Genomic DNA, 16,700 nt, shown 5'->3' with positions numbered 1-16,700 from the left:
AGCTGAAATTTTCCTATCTGTTTCAGATACATGTATAGCTGTATGTAAGTTTATGCAACACTGGTTCAGTATTTCTAACACACCAATATTAGGAGAGACTATAATGTTTTGTCCATATTAAAAATTCATACAATGGTTTCATTAAAAAAAAATCCATGTTTTGTAGCAGGGACTTCAAATTTGGAGGGATGGAAGAACTGCCCTGATGTCAGATGTACATTTTGTTGTTCCTATGGAAAAACTAATCACATATAGTCAAGTTTCAGAGGGGTAGCCGTGTTAGTCTGAATCTGCAAAAGCGACGAAGAGTCCTGTGGCACCTTATAGACTAACTGAAGTGTAGGAGCATAAGCTTTCGTGGGCAAAGACCCACTTCGTCAGATGCATCTGACGAAGTGGGTCTTTGCCCACGAAAGCTTATGCTCCTACACTTCAGTTAGTCTATAAGGTGCCACAGGACTCTTCGTCGCTTATATAGTCAAGTTATAAGCCTTTGAAAACTTCTGGTAGGAACAGTTAGAAAGCACAGAGAGGTTATGATCCAAGCCAAAGGTCCTGTGGAAAAATATGATCATGTAATTTTAAGACTGTATCATAATGCATGAGTACAGGGAGATTGAATGAAGGTTGTGCAAACAACATTAGTCTTGGCATTTCCTAACTTGTGTGTGCTTCATTTTGCAACCTGTAATATCTTTTAACACTTTTGTGTTGCAATATTTTTTCCATTTGGGGCCCACAACAGAATGTGGAGTCCCATGTGTTTTGTCACTTTTTTTACTTCAAAAACAACTGGGTTCACTGTAAGGATGTTAGACTCACTATGACAGTCTGTACTGCTCCATATTCATCCCTTTTAGAGGAATGTGGTAAAACTTGTACAAGTATGCCTTATGAGGAATCATTTGAAAACTCATGATTTGATCATCATTATTGTCTTGGTAAAATATTTGTGCCAACAGGAAAATTAAGATATTCCACTCTGTGATATCACCAAGCGTTTTTACAGCCCCTGTTTCTCCAGAACTAGATGTGCTGAAGAAGCTGCCACAACCCCTACCTTTAAGCGGTTTCCATTACAGGGTTTACAGTTGGTTTCAATGACTCCCCGCACACCTGTCTGGAGGGCAATGGCAAACTTGTTCCCCAGAGACTAAAAGCTAGCCTATGCCTCAGTTAGCTGTCATTGAGATCAAATAGACAGTCACCTGATTAAGTGATCACTCTTCCCCAGGAGAGAGGGAGGGGGCAAAAAACCCACAACCCTGTATTTTGACAAAAAAGCTGCTTGAGATTCCTGTCCACACAGACTTTGTCTCCTGAATCTCAGCTGGAGGTGATTCTTGGGCAAGAGAAATGACCATAATGGGACAGAGGAGTTGCCCCAAACCATCTCTCTCTCTCCACCTCCCCATGTCATCAACAATACTTGCAGAACAAAAGGAGCATCACTAGACTGGAGAGGGATCCTGACTGAAAGACTGTTGGAACTTATGGTCAAAGACCTTTGCTTTGAATTCAGACTTTATATGATCTTGTATTGTCCAGGAAGGTTGTGAGGAGTTCAAGATGCACATTTTTGGGAGAAGTCTGATACCAGGAATTTGCTTGTGTTGCTCTGCAATGTAATTCATAAATGGCTGTTTACAGCATTCATGCAGTAGAACTGGAAGTTATTTATGTGCTGGAAGATGTGTGTGAGCAGACCAGAAGTGGGTACTCTCACAGCAAAGCAGTGTAAAAGAAATCCCAGGGTAGAGATTTGAGGAGGCATAGCTAATCATCAGTCCAGATTGTATCCTGGGTAATGTCACACATATTGCAATGTCCAGTATCTTATTTTTGAAAACAATTTAGAGGAAGACAGTGCATTTCTAGCAGCTTAGTTAGAAATCCTGACAACCCTGAGTTCATGTCACATGTGCCTTTGCCAGTTAATAACATCTGATTAAATATACTATCTATGATGCAGTTCAATTTGGGGAAGACCTTGTTTTGTCAAAAAGTTATATTTGAAAACCATCTCCAAATGGAAAGTTATAAAACATAGCTAAACCTGCTACATGTTTAGCATCTATAATGATTACTAAAAAAGTTTTTTATACAAATAATAGCTCTGAAATCTAAATTTTACAGGGGTGGGAAAACTAGCTCTATGGATGTGTACTCTCCGTGGGCTTTTGTAAGTAATCACAAAGTATGAGGAACACTTTCTTTTCAAGACCAACTTTACAGATACCTGGAGCATAGCACTGAAATTCTGTGAAGCGTTTCAAAGGTTAAACCAACAAACATTTTAAAAATGGTAAGTGAGCATTGTGATCAAGGACAAAATTAAAAAGTGAATTTCTCAAAAGAAGTTGCCTTTTCACATCTATATCAATTTGGATTAAATTCAACAGCATGTTTTTTCTTTAGCTACACAAATTTATTTAGAAATGTTAGTTGATTTTCCTATTTGGGGGGCACCATATCTTAGAAAAAGATTTGGGGGTCATAGTGCATATTTATCCAAATACAAGCTCTCCATGTGATGCTGTGGCTAAAAGGACATATGCCATCTTTGTATACTAGGCAATTAGCCCATCATAAGACGGGATTTTCAGGTCTCTCCTCCACGTCGGTCTTCTCTCCTGAGCCTCCGGTCTCTCATTCCGTCTCTCTCTCTCTCTCTCTCTCTCTTCTCCTCCTCCTTCCTTCCCCTCTCTCTCTCTCTCTCTCTCAGCTCTCCTCCGCCTCCTGCCACTCTCTCTGTCTCTTTCACTTCTCCTCCCCCTCCTGCCTCTCACTCGAGGGACTGCAGAGCCTAAATAGCCGTTTGGGCTCTGCACTCCCCGTGCTGCATGGGGGAGCACGGAGCCCAAACGGTCGCTTGCTGCCACGTAGTGGCCTGGCTGAGCGGCGCAGAAGTCAGCCAAGCGCCACAACGGGAGGTGAAGGAGGGCGGGGCAATGATGTTCACAGCTAGGGGGCGGGGCCTGGAACCACTGTCACGCTGCACATCACCACCCCACTCCCCTTCGCCTCCCACTGTGGCATTCAGCTGATTTCTGCACCGCTCAGTCGGGCCGCCACGGGAGAGCAAGCGGTGCAAGTGGCTGTTTGGGCCCTGCACTCCCCCTGCAGCACAGACCTGCTCAGAAGGAACAGCCAGCATTTCAGCAACAGCACCCCCAGAGGGAACAGCCAGCATTTCAGCATTACAGACTCACAGGTACTGGGCTAATATATATATGATATGAACAGGAAAGTCTTGAGTAGGTGTAGGGGGCATTATGACCTCTGTATTTGGCACTGGCGGGACTGCTACTACAATGCAGTATCTAGCTCCGATATCAACAATTAAAGAAAAAAATTGGAAAGATTGGAGAAGACTTCTTGAGAATAGCCAAAAGAATAATTAAAGGATTGGAAAGCATGTTTTAGAGTGAAACTCTCAAGGAATGCATTCTATTCAGTGTATCAAAAAACAGTAAGGTGTAACTTTATCTTCCTGTAAGTACCTATGTGGGGAACAAATACGACAGTTGAGGGACCTTCAGCAAGCATGCAAAGGAATCACAAGATCTAGTAACTGAAATCTGAAGCTAGGCATAATATTTTAAACTGAGAGCATGATTAATCACTGGAACAAATTACTAAGGGTACATCTAAACAGCAGCGCTAAAGTTGAATTAAGCTATGCAACTTCAGTTATGTCAATAGCATAGCTTATGTCAAAATAGCTTAATTCAGCTGTTGGAGCTGTCTACACAGCAGGAAGTTGAAGGAAGAACACTATTCCTTCAACTTCCCTTACTCCTCGTGACATGAGAGTTACTATGAGTCAGAGTAAGAAGTCCTCCAGCTTGACATTATTTCAAAATAAAGGCTTGTGTACACATTGTGACAAAACTCCTATGAAAACTGTGCTTCTTGGTGGATTTGCTTGCCTCAAAGGAGCCCACAATTTTAGGCACCATACCCAGGGCTTTAATTTGCTGTTTGTTGAATGTTTCTTTTCATCATTGGCTAGTGTACCGTAAAATGGAGAATAAACACCACAGTCCTTTTCCCCCAGTAGAAATGGGGAGATGGGTGTGGGGTGGAAACCCAGCCCCCCCCCTCCACTCCTGGTTCCAGACCAGGGCCCTGTGATAGTAGCTGCCCATGGGAATCCCTGACACCAGCTAAAATACAGCTCTGAGTCCCCTGGGCTATCTCCCCACACTTTCCCCAGCACCTTCCTTCTCACCAGCTCATCCTCATAGTTGTGATCTCCTTCCTCCTAGTTGAACACACCCTACAATTGCCAGCAAGTTTCATTTATAGCCAGTCTGAACTTGTTTTCTTAATTACCCCCAGGTGTCCTAGCTGGCGCAGGCTGGTCTTACTGCAGTCCTGGTCAGTTAGCCCCAGGTGTTCCACTGCCCCGATTGCCTCTGCAGTTCTAAACCAGCCCCTCCCTGTTACTCTGGGGGCAGGGATCTCCTCAGTCTGAGGCTTATATATCTCCCCTCCACTACTTTTTATAGCCTTCTGTTCTAACCTTGTCACAACACACAGTTATTTTGGAATAACATCAGATATTCCAAAAAAACACTGCTGTGTAGTCATACTCTAAGTGTTCTGTTGGATTTTACATCAATGGACACTTTTTAAAATTAAGAAAAAAAATTTTCTAAAAGAGATGCTCTGGTTCAGCCACAACTATTGGACCTGAAGCAATAATTAATTCAAGGAAGTCCTATAACCTGTGTTATGCAGGAGGTCAAACAGCAGTTCCTTCTGGCTTAAAATCTAATATTTGGATTTCTCTGGAGAAAAAATGTGAACTTTGTATTAAATGGCAGAAAGCAGAATGTTTTCTATTTATTAAACTTTCATCTTTAATTTTAGACAACTGTGTGTTTAATTCATTATGCTTCTTGTATACATAATTTTGAGATCAACTTTTGCCCATTTTTTTAAAAAAATTGACAATTGTGATAATATATGAAAGAATTGCTGTCATTATCTCACACAAATTGAAATATTAATTGGCTCTGTATTTCAGGAAGTAATCGGAATGTCTTAAGAGATCTCCATAGCAACCATGCTGTGCTAGTAAATATGAGTGCACCAGAACACTGTAATTGCTCTGAGTCTACTAACAAGCAAAAAACAACCAATACTAAAAAAAAAAAAAATTAAAATGTTTATATATCTATCCTGATATAAAAACTCTGCATGTTAGTACCATTTTTATTTATAATCATTCATTGGCAATGTCTCCTCATTTGGAAAGATTATTTTTCTCTTTAAAGGTACAGTGTCTGTTTTAAAAAAAAAAAATGCCTTCCAAACAGGTTGTACGACCCTCGGGACCTGACTGGTCTTGAACGAGGGGATTTGCCAAACAAGAGGAGGCCCCTCCCAACATGGCCCATGCTGCCCCCAGCTAGGATTCCAGCCAAGTCCCACTGCTGCCTACATGGCCATGGTTCCTCACGCTGGGGTTCTGAGGCTGCTGCAGTCTCTGGGGCTGCCAGGGGTCTCCAGTTTCGGGGGTTGCTGGGGCTCCGCAGCTGCTGGGACTCTACAGCCACTGCCAGCCCCATGCTGCTACCCAGCAGCAGGAGCCATAACTCCTTGCTGCACTTCCCCCTCCCCTTCAGCATGAGAAAATATAAATGTCCGGTATTTTCTAAATAAGATGTAATGTACATTGTGATGTAATGTCAAGTGTGTCCTGTATTTTTGTTAAAACCATCTGGCAAACCTAGAGGCTTCTGGCTGAGTCACATCCCTCCTCCTCCACTCCTGCCCTGTAGCCCGACCTCCTTATACCCGGACTCTGTGGTCCAGGAACATCCGTTTGCGGGACCACAGTGTCCCAATTAAGGGAGGTAACCTATATGACTTTCTAAAGCATTTTACAATTTTGTTACTTGTTGCGCTTGTTACCTCTTAACATTCACAATGGGGCATAGTGTGTTTCTATGGGTCCATTCCTGCTGCTATCTCAATAAAAAAATCAAGTAGAGTCCATGGGATTTCCATGGAAATAGCAGACACATAAACATGTGCATACACAGCTAATCAGTTTAATTTACTCTGTTTTATTGTATTTTGCAATATCAGTCCCAGCCCCTCTCTTACTTTACAGTCCAATCACATCACAATACTGCTTGGTAATTACTAGAGTTGTAATGCAGTATCCGTAGCATTATAATAGTTACATTCTCTGCTCTTTAATAATACAAAATATGCCACTGTTAATAATTCTTCAACGTTAATTACTTTGAATGGCTAGTAAAGGCTTGTTAGCCAATACCCACTAGCTACCCTTTTAATATTATTTTATACTTAATATATCTTAAAGAGCATTGGTTTTCAAGCCTTACAGCCCTGAAGGTCTGCAGACTGTCTAAGATTTGCAAAGGAGTCTCCATTTCCAGTTGCATTTTTTTAGCAGTCTGCAAATGAAAAAAAGATGGAAAGCCACTGTCTAGAGCAAAAGTAGGGCCTCAATTTTTTACCTCACTTACACAGGAAACATCAATAGGAATTGCACCCATGTAAATAAAAGCTAAATTGTGCCCCAGGGGTTAACAATATATGCATAATAATCGGAACCTAATGTATCTAGTATGAAATTCTAGCCCTGTTTAAGTCAAGAGGAGTTTTGCTACTTGACTCAATGGAGCCACAATTTCAACCTGACAACTTTTAGCAATTATTAGCAAGTTTATAATTATGTAAAAAACTGTCATATATATATATATATATATATATATATATATATATATATATATATATATAAAATTCTGGTCCTGATTGATCCATCAAGATAAATAAATGAGTGCCTAATTTTAAGCATGAGCCCCTATGTGCTCCAAGTCAGTCATGCACTTAAGTACCTTTCTAAATAAGCACCTCTGTGCTGCCTTAAACTCATTAAACTTCATTGGAGCTCCATGAGGTGTAAATTGGAGAAGAATTTGGCTGCTAAAATTCCCTTTGAGATCAACAGTACTAAGAGCTGGAACAATTGTAAACAATCAGATCATGTATGTAAACAGTAACATCCTGACTTGATCCTCATTTGTTGTGTGGACTGAAGCTGTAGCCATATGAGTCCCAAGATATTGGATCTTGATCCTCATTTTTCAGACATGGCTTTCCCTGAATTCAAATGGTTAAGATAACATATGGTAATCTTTGCTTCAGCATTAGCTCAAAAGTGATCCATAAATGTTTTTACCCATCCTAATTTCACTTTATTTTAGAATAATATTTTGACAAATTTAACATTCTTAAGAATTCCGTGCCTCTAGGGCACAGCTTTATAGATATTAGTGATGAAGACAACCATACAGTACTTCAAGATGACTTAACATTCATACAAGTCTCAGGGGAGTAGCTGTGTTCATCTGTATCTGCAAAAATAATGAGGAGTCCAGTATCACTTTAAAAACTAACACCATGTCTACACTAGGAAATTATTTCAAAATAACTTATTTTGAAATAACTCTCAAAATAACTATTTTTAAATAGCGTGCCCACACTACAGAGAAGCCTTAAAATTAGTCCAAGGCAGGCTCCCTTAATAGAAATGTGCTATCTCAACTTAAAGCCCCAGGAAGCACTGGGGAGTAATTACTTTGAATGACTCTGGGAAGTAGTTATTTTGAAACAGTAGCAGTGGGGAGTGTCCACACTACTACTATTTTGAAATAACTATTACAAAATAAGTGCTATTCCTCATGGAAAGCAAGAGTTATTTCAAATAACAGGCTTGGTAGTGGGGATACCCTGCTTGTTATTTCAAAATAAGGATCTGGTCTGTATAGATCAGAGCTAAGAGATTTATTTGGGAAAAAGCTTTCATGGGTAAAAACCACTTTGTCAGATGCAAAGATGGGACTTATCAAGTGTAGGACCAGTGTTAATGAAGCCAATTCAGTCAAGATGGATGTGGCTCACTCCCAGCAGTTGATGGGAAGGTGTTACTCTTTGTAGTCTGATTTTAATTTTTTTTTTTTTTTTGTAAATGGATGGCTACTTTTAAATTTGTTACTGGCTGTCCAGGGAGATTAAAGTGCTCACCAACTGTTTTTTGTATGTTACCTTTCCTGATGTCTGATTTGTGTGCATTTATTCTTTGGCACAGAGACTGTCCAGTTTGGCAAAAATACATGCTAGAGGGCATTGCTGACACACAAGTGCATATATAGTGTTGTGCTGGTGGATGAGCCCCTGATGTTGTGGCTTATATGGTAAGGTTACTTGTATAGATACATGGACCGAGCTGGCAAAAGGGTTTGTTGTAGAGATAGGTTCCTGGGTTAACGCTTCTGTAATATGGTTTGTAGCTGCTGGTAATTGCTTCAGGTTGGGGGGTTGTCTGTAGGTGGAGACTGGCCTGTCCCCCAAAGCCTGTGAGAGTGAAGGATTGTATTCCAAGATAGATTGTATATTGTCAATTAATTCAGATTTATTGCCCTTCAAGAAAAAACAGTAATGTGTGTTCATCTTAACTGAAGTGAATGTAATTTTATAATATTGCACTCACTAAGGCTGTGTCCAGACTCCATGCCTCCGTCGACGGAGGCATGTAGATTAGCCAGATCGGAAGAGGGAAATGAAGCCGCGATTAAAATAATCGCGGCTTCATTTAAATTTAAATGGCTGCCCCGATCTGCCGATCAGCTGTTTGTCGGCAGATCGGGAGAGTCTGGACGCGATGCCCCGACAAAGAAGCCTTTCTTCATCGACACAGGTAAGCCTCGTGAAACCAGGTTTACCTGTGTCGATGAAGAAAGGCTTCTTTGTCGGGGCATCGCGTCCAGACTCTCCCGATCTGCCGACAAACAGCTGATCGGCAGATCGGGGCAGCCATTTAAATTTAAATGAAGCCGCGATTATTTTAATCGCGGCTTCATTTCCCTCTTCCGATCTGGCTAATCTACATGCCTCCGTCGACGGAGGCATGGAGTCTGGACACAGCCTTATACTCACCATTGCCCAATCTTCATGGTAGTGGCAGAATGTCCTGTTGAAGCTTCCTATTTCTAGTTATAGCAAAGAAGTCTCATCAGTAACTTCTGTTTTTCTCCTCTGTTCTTTTAAATGATGCATTGTATCTCTATAGAGTGCCTAATCCTGTAAGCCCTCTACGTCGGTCACTCCAACTGAAATCAGTAGGTTTTCCACATTTGAATGACCATGCAGGTTTGGGTTCTATATGTGCTCATTTTTGCTCATCACACTGCATGCAAATAGCAACAGTGAAAATAATTTTGCCCAGCTACTTAACAGAATGTGTTTATCAGATGTCTGCTTTGAGTACTTAATACATCCTTTTATCTGGTAAGGCTGAGATAACAAGACTGAAATTACACAGTATTCCTAGAGCCTGTAATTTGGAATTCAAATTTGTTCACACTTTAGTCCTAGATTGAAATGACAATGTAGTGCTGCCCCCATCACCCTCTAAAAGCTAATCTTGGTGGAAAAGTGATAGAAATGTAGCCGTGTTAGTCTGGGGTAGTTGAAGCAAAATGCAGGACAATGTAGCACTTTAAAGACTAACAAGATGGTTTATTAGATGATGAGCTTTCGTGGGCCAGACCCACTTCCTCAGATCAAATAGTGGAAGAAAGTAGTCACAACCATATATACCAAAGGATACAATTTAAAAAAATGAACAAATATGAAAAGGACAAATCACATTGCAGAACAGAAGGGGAATGCGGGGGGGTGGGAAGGGGGAGGAAGGAAGGTAAGTGTCTGTGAATTGCTGATATTAAAGGTAGGGAGAGTGGGATGTTTGTGAGTTAATGGTATTACAGGTGATAATTGGGGAAACACATTTGAAAAGATGTCTTGGTGGAAAGACATTTGAAAAGTGATAGGGGATGAAGGAAAACAACATTACAGTGCATGTGATTCAATACTGCTTTTCAGCTACAGACTACCCCAAAGCAAGCCACTTAAAATAGCTGGGGGGTGGTATCTAGATAGTAAAACTACTCAGATTAGGTCAAAGCACACCCCATTCTGCCACCTATAGTGCATATGTATGTACTGGAGGCATTGGTTTTACAAAAGAAATGTTCATGTTAATGGCTCTGTGAAAGCTGTTCTCTCATATGGCCAATAACTCCAAGAAAATATTTCCTAATACTCTAACAACCAAGTTCATGACACCAAGTCTGTCTCAAAATGCTGTCTTGGAACTATATTTGTTGCCTTTCAGGTTGCTGAAGTATGCAAAGTTTTTAACATCTCTTTAGTGTCACATGCACACTTCCTTCTAACTGGATTTTCCATTTAAATCTTACAATCACCTCCCCCCACACATGTACATATGTTCAGCATGCTAAAGATGCAAGAGCACAGCACTAAGACTTTCATAATCTAGGGACAGAAGGTTCAGATGGCAGCATAGGTGAGAATTCTGGCATGAAGGCGGCTAGGGAGCTATCTATGATCCACACTAGTTTGTTTTTCCCCTGTATTCCTGGCTCTACAGCAAGATATTGTATAATGCATTATAGGTTTACACACTATAAATGACTAATCCAATTACCACTAAAGCAGAACCGCCCTCTCCAACATCAGGCTGCTCAAAATTCAACAGATGACCCACCACCACATAGGGATGATAGGGATTCTAGGGTGAAGGCTCCCACATGCATCATTGATCATCTGGCAACTCAGAGAGTGGAGGAGTTGTGACAGTGTCTATGTTAGATCTTATTTTAGTTTGTTTGCCTTCCCAATTTCCCTTTGTGCACGGTACTATCAAACAATAACCATAAGTTTGCTTTCCGCAAATACATCCTGAGTGGAAAAACCTCGGAGGGACGGCCCTATTAGTCTGTAACTTCAAAAACAACCAGTAATCCTGTGGCACCTTAGAGACTAGCCAAAATATATAGACTCATGAGCTTTCCCTTTGTAAAATCCACTTCATCAGATGAACTGGGGTGGAGTAGAATTTAAACTCCTTTTTGCTCACATGCACCCTCGCCCTCCTCAACTCTTTCTCAAAGTTCCTGAAGCCTGTCTCTTCCCCAGACAGCTGCCTGCCACTGACTACAGAATCTCTCGTCAGAAAGGAGCCGTCCTAGCTCTCTTCACTCCCCGCGGCCAGAGCCGATTTGCTGGGTGAATGATGCCTGTGCACCCCACTGCTGTGCCTTGCAATCCCCCCTCCGGGTGCGTGCCCCGCTAGGTTCTGCACGCCCCGGCCAGGACTGGCGGGGGAAGCCAGGAGCGGGGCGGGACTCACCATCCTCCTTCTCATCGAACACGGGTCTCTTGGAGGAAGAAGTGGTCGCTCCCATCCTCTTCTTCCACTTGCCCCAGTGAAACATTGGCAGAGGAGGCGAGCTGGCATCGCCTAGCGCCCGGTGATCTCGGCGAGCCTGGCGCGGCGGCGGCTGCAGCAGCAGGCAAACCCCCTTCGAGATGGATCTGTGCGCGCGCGCCTCCCTCTCCTGCTGTGGGCACCTCGCCTCAAGCCTCGCGCCCCCGGGCTTTTGTCTGTCCGGCACGCATGGCCCCGGCCACAGAACCTATCGCGGGCTGCAGCACACGCCCAGGCGCCTGCTCAGCGCTGCCTCCCGGCTGGGTCCTGCCCCATTGGCGGCGACGGCTGCGGAGAGCGGAGGCTGCTGGAGCCAGGGGATGCGAACAGAGTCAGGCGAACCCCTCGCCTCCTGCCGCTCAGCAAGGGCAACGCAGCCCCAGCCCGTGGGCAGCCGGAGCTTGTGGGGCTGGTGCCCTAAGTGAATGTGCAAGCGCCAGGCACTAATTACGGCTAGGTGGCGCCCGAGCTGTGCGAACAAGGGATTACCTTTAACCTTTTGAGCTCATCGAGATGCTGACTTCTGTGGGTAGCTTTGGGTACAGGGAGAATTTCATGGGTCTGAGCATGTCCCCTTTCCTCCCCCCGACCCCATGGTGATTAGAAGGCTAAACCAGTTGTTTTGAAGAGATTACCGATTGTGTTCGACGCAGAGTTACTAGTGAGGCGATCAAAGAGGTGGTGCGAATCACAGCTAGGGAGCAACATTGTTTTCTCCATCATGTTAGGTTAACAAGAAAAACAAGTAATGCTAACACATGAGCATTCCCCTCCTTCAGAGGTATCTGTAATGACTGATGGTAGAAGATCATTGGGTATTTTAGTCATTTGCTTACTTTGTTTTCACACCTATCAAATACTCCACTCTATATATATTTTTCTGTGAAAAATAGAAGTTTAGTATGGACTTTTCTTTCCTGCAACACAGAATCGAACCACTTTATTGTCAGATGCTGCAGACTGCTTAGACAGAACTCCCAGGGAGAGTTTTGCCAAAGCAAGAAATGCAGCAAGAGGTGCTTTAATAGAAAGAACAATGTTTAATTGCTGTTTAACAGGCTAATTTTAGTGGTACATTACTATCAGATAATTATGTATTTCAAGCAATTTAAATATTAATGCAGTGCTCACATTGCAACAATTCCCCCAGCATACTATGTAGATAACATTTTTAAGGTTGCCTTGTTTTTAATTCGCTTTGCTAATTAATTCACAGTGGTTTTAAGCCTCTTGTTCAACTGTATATTTAGGTTGCATCCATAGAAAAAAATCATACAGAATATTATGGGGAATTTGTGCTCTGCATGTGTGGTAGTTGCACTTCAACTTAATCATTGTTGGTTTTCAGAATATATAAAATATTGCTAGATGACTGAAAACAAAAATATACTTTCTGGGCCTATAGTAACATTCAGATTTTATCTTTTGTTTTGTTTGTTTTGTTTTGTTCCTTTAATCAATACTGGCTTGTGATTTGATGTGTATGTTCTGATAACTCAGATAACCATTCCTTCATTCCTGCATTTAGATGAATAATGTTCATCTAAGCCCTGATCCAACACAGCATTTAAAACACATGCTTAATTTTAAGCATGTGAGTAGCTCCACTGAACTCAGTGGAACTACTTATGCTGGATTGAGACCACAAAGTCTAATCATTCTACTTCTACAGACCCATTGTCTATTGATATCCATGGGAGATTTGTTTTATGGGTCAGAACAAATATAGGTGCAGGTGCATAATGAGGTTCCCATGATGTAGTGTATGTTAGATGTAGATTTACTTTAAGACAGATCCTGCATTTTTAATATCAATGTATGTTTTGCCTTTGATTTCAATGGGAGGAGAACTGCAACTCTTTTTTGTGCTTCTTATTCACACAAAGTTATTTCTGGTCCTGTTCAAGCATTTTTTATGCACCCAAAATACTACTAGTTTCAACTGGACTATTACTTGAATAAGACTCTAGTTAGGGGCATGTTTACATTAGGAAATTATTTTGAAATAATTATTTCAGGAGTTACTTTGAAATAGCTTCTTTCAAAATAACATGTCTACACTACAGGGAAGCCTCAAAATTGGTCTGAGGCAGGCTTCCTTAATGTGGAGTAATTACTTTGAATGACTGTGGGAAGTAGTTATTTCGAAATAGCAGTAGTGGAGTATCCACACTATTGCAATTTGAAATAACTATTTTGAAATGAGCGTTATTCTTCGTGGAAAGCAGAAATTATTGTTTTGAAATAACCAGCCTGTTATTTTGAAATAACAGGCTTGGTAGTGTGGATGCTCTGCTTGTTATTTCGAAATAAGTGGAGTTATTTTGAAATAACTCTGGTATAGACCAGGGCTAGGATGAAGGGCTCGGTTCTGCTCTTCTATTTTCAGTTATGCCAAGACCAACTTCGTTATTAGCAGATATGGCACTATTTTTTTATTTTTAAACTAGTACATCAACATTGACACAAATATGTATGGTAACCGGACTATGTTAAGCTTTTTGCCAATGTATAGTTATTTAAGAAAGCACAAGTAGAATATCGTAGTTACTGATGCTTTTTTTCACCCTATTAAGGCAAAGAAAGAGAGAGTTATTTTTCTTCAAATTTTGTGGTAACCTAAGGGCTTGATTTTAACCTTTGCATATCTCAGAAAATAAATGCTTTGTTTTATGTGAGTTCCACAGCCTTTTACAAATTTCTTTCATAGGAGCATATTTTTTAATTGGATCTGAAGATATTATATGGTAAGTTTCAACAGAGAGAAAACATCCAGGCTGAAGTTACAAGCATAGGTTCAAAACACTGTCATGGAGATCACAGTGAAGTACAAGAACCTTCATGCCAAAACCCCCAATTCACTTTGTTTGTGCAAAGAGGGGAGTTATTCAGCTATGCACTCCCGCCCAGAAAAGAATGTCCAGCACTTACAATTTAGTTATCTCTCTTGCAAGTGTAAATTAAGTTGAAACTCCCTTGTAAGAACTGGCGTCACAAAGACGGACCAACACAATTTGGCATCTTAGATAAGAAAGAGGATACGGGCCTCTGTGGGTATAAAGATGGGTCCAGCAGCACACTTTTTCTGAGCGTCAATCTACCATCTATCTGCTGGTCAGGTTAGGCGATTGGCCTCCCGAGGTTCCACGGGGATGCCCACCTCGTATTCGTCTGTACACAGAAGGGGGTAAAAATTGTTGACAGGCACAGAAGGGGGTAAAAATTGTACCTGGATGTGGTCCTTTGTCTTAAGTGTACACATAGATTTAGAGCTCTTTAAAGATTAAGCTGTCACTTGGTACCATTATTTCTATTTTCTATCTTTATTTTCTTTGTAACCATTTTTAAGATCTATATTTGCTAGCAGTTAAGAAATAGAGCAATAGCCATTGTAACCATATGATTTATAAGCTTCTTTAATAAACCTGTAACTGTTTAAGCTTTTAACCTGACTCCTTCAGTTGCTGTAACAGAACCAAGCACAGTTTAAAAGAACTCCAGCTGGTCATAGGGAGCAGACACAGGCAGAGTTGGGCATTTGGATCGTGTCGCTTCCAGAGGACAGATCCATAGGGGCATCTCTCAGTCTTCCCTAGGCTGCCCGCTGTGAAGGGATCATGTATCCTAGCAGTCAAAGTCTGAGGTGTAATAAGCTCTCCCTGTAAACTCTGGGGCATCTGTCAGCCTGTTAGCTGCCCACCACGAAGGGACCCTGGTCTTAGTGGTCAAAGACATGAACGTTAAACTTTTCAGGGTGCCTATCAGCCTTCCCTAGGCTGCCCGCTGCGACGGGACCTTGCGTCCCAGCAGTCAAAGACTAGGATGTAACACACATACACACACACTGCCCTGATCATCGGCTGACACCCTCTTAGGTCAAATTTATAAGCAGAGCATCCACACTACCAAACCTGTTATTTTGAAATAATGGGCTGCTTATTTCAAAATCTGTACTCCTGTTTTCCTCAGAGAATAGTACTAATTTTGAAATCGTTATTTCCAAATAGCATTAGTGCAGATGCTCCGGTGCAGCTATCTCAAAATAATTGGCCTCCAGAGAGGCCTCTTGCAACTGCAGCTCTGACTGCTCTGGCCACATACATCTCCACTGCTCTCCTCCTGCTGTGGAGCTTAAAAGTCCCAGCAGTAAGAGAAGGGCTTGTGCCACATGGAAAATGGAGAAAGCCCCATGCAACACAGCAGCAAGCGAGGTAGCCATGAGCAACACCAATGCTCCAGTAGACCCTCCCACTGCTGCCAGCATTCCTGCTGCTCCCTTGGCTTCCACTGTCCGAGGACAAAGAAGAGCTCCAGCCTGGACTGGTGTGAAGATCGTGGATCTCATCAAGGTCTGTGGGAGGAGACCAACCTCCAGGATCTCTACACCAGAAAGAAAAATGCCAAAGTCTACAGCTGGATTGTGGCTAGACTGGTTGAGAGAGGCCACACCTGGACACTCGACCAGTGCCGTATGAAAATAAAAGAGCTGTAATAGGCCTACCACAAGGCCAGGGAGCAGAGCAGATGTTCCAGGGTGGCACCACACAGCTGCCCCTAGTATGACCAGCCGGATTCCATCCTGGGAGGAGGGGCCAGTCATCTCCCCCACCATCATTGTGGAATCTGGCCTGGGGTCAGCCTCTAGGAGGGCAGGATGGTGGACAACAAGGAAGAGGAGGAGGCCAGCTAAGCTACCATGCCTTCCAGCCAGGACCTGCTCCTCACTCTGAAGCCAGTCTCCTCCTCTCAGGATGTCTCCAAAGTAGAAGAGTCATCTAGGGGGCATGCACAGCAGCAGGGGCACCAAGACCAGGGTGAGCAGGGGCTGCGGGCCATGCTAGGGTTTGCCCTGCAGGTCCTTGTCCTCAGCCTGCTGGAGCAATATGTGGGTAGTCTGGAAGTACTGCACCATGAAGCACAGCACAAGGCCCGTGAGCATAACACTGCTTTGCAGCAGCTCTGTCTCCATGGTGTGAGAGCTGTGGCATCCACAAGGGCAACCAGAGGCATCTGCCCACTGCATCCCTTTTGTGTCCTGCAAAGGAGGAGGCAGTGGAGGAGTGTTGTGTGAGATGCGGTCATGGAGAGGAGCCCCTGAAAACATGCCACAGCTTGCCTGACCAGGCAGCCACAGGAAGTATCTGTCTTCCTGGTGTGCTTCCCAGAGTGCTTCCGAGGGTTCTAAGCCTAAGGCAGTCTCCAATCAGTGTGGACATACTGTTTCAGAATAATTCTAACTAATTTCTATGCTTCCCTGTAGTGGGGACATGCTATTTCAATGTTATTCAATTGGGAGTTATTATGCTGATTTTAGCTATTTCAAAATAATTTCCTAGTGTAGACATGCCCTTACAGATACATA

General features: G+C 42.5%; 1 protein-coding gene across 1 annotated transcript in view; it reads right to left on the bottom strand.

The window, feature by feature from the left end:
• The window catches only part of STK32C (serine/threonine kinase 32C), a 300,972-nt gene extending 289,214 nt beyond the window's left edge, over nucleotides 1–11,758 (bottom strand). Inside the window, exon 1 of the mRNA XM_006136628.5 lies at nucleotides 11,261–11,758. Within this exon, the coding sequence (XP_006136690.1) occupies nucleotides 11,261–11,345 (85 nt within the window). The 5' untranslated portion in view covers nucleotides 11,346–11,758. The remainder of the gene's footprint in view (nucleotides 1–11,260) is intronic.
• Nucleotides 11,759–16,700: the final 4,942 nt, after the last annotated feature.

This window comes from Pelodiscus sinensis, chromosome 8, assembly GCF_052426305.1.
Source record: "Pelodiscus sinensis isolate ZL-2025 chromosome 8, ASM5242630v1, whole genome shotgun sequence".
Taxonomy (NCBI): domain Eukaryota; kingdom Metazoa; phylum Chordata; order Testudines; family Trionychidae; genus Pelodiscus; species Pelodiscus sinensis.
The sequence above is the reverse complement of the archived record's forward strand: the minus strand, read 5'-3'. Positions and strand labels throughout refer to the sequence as shown.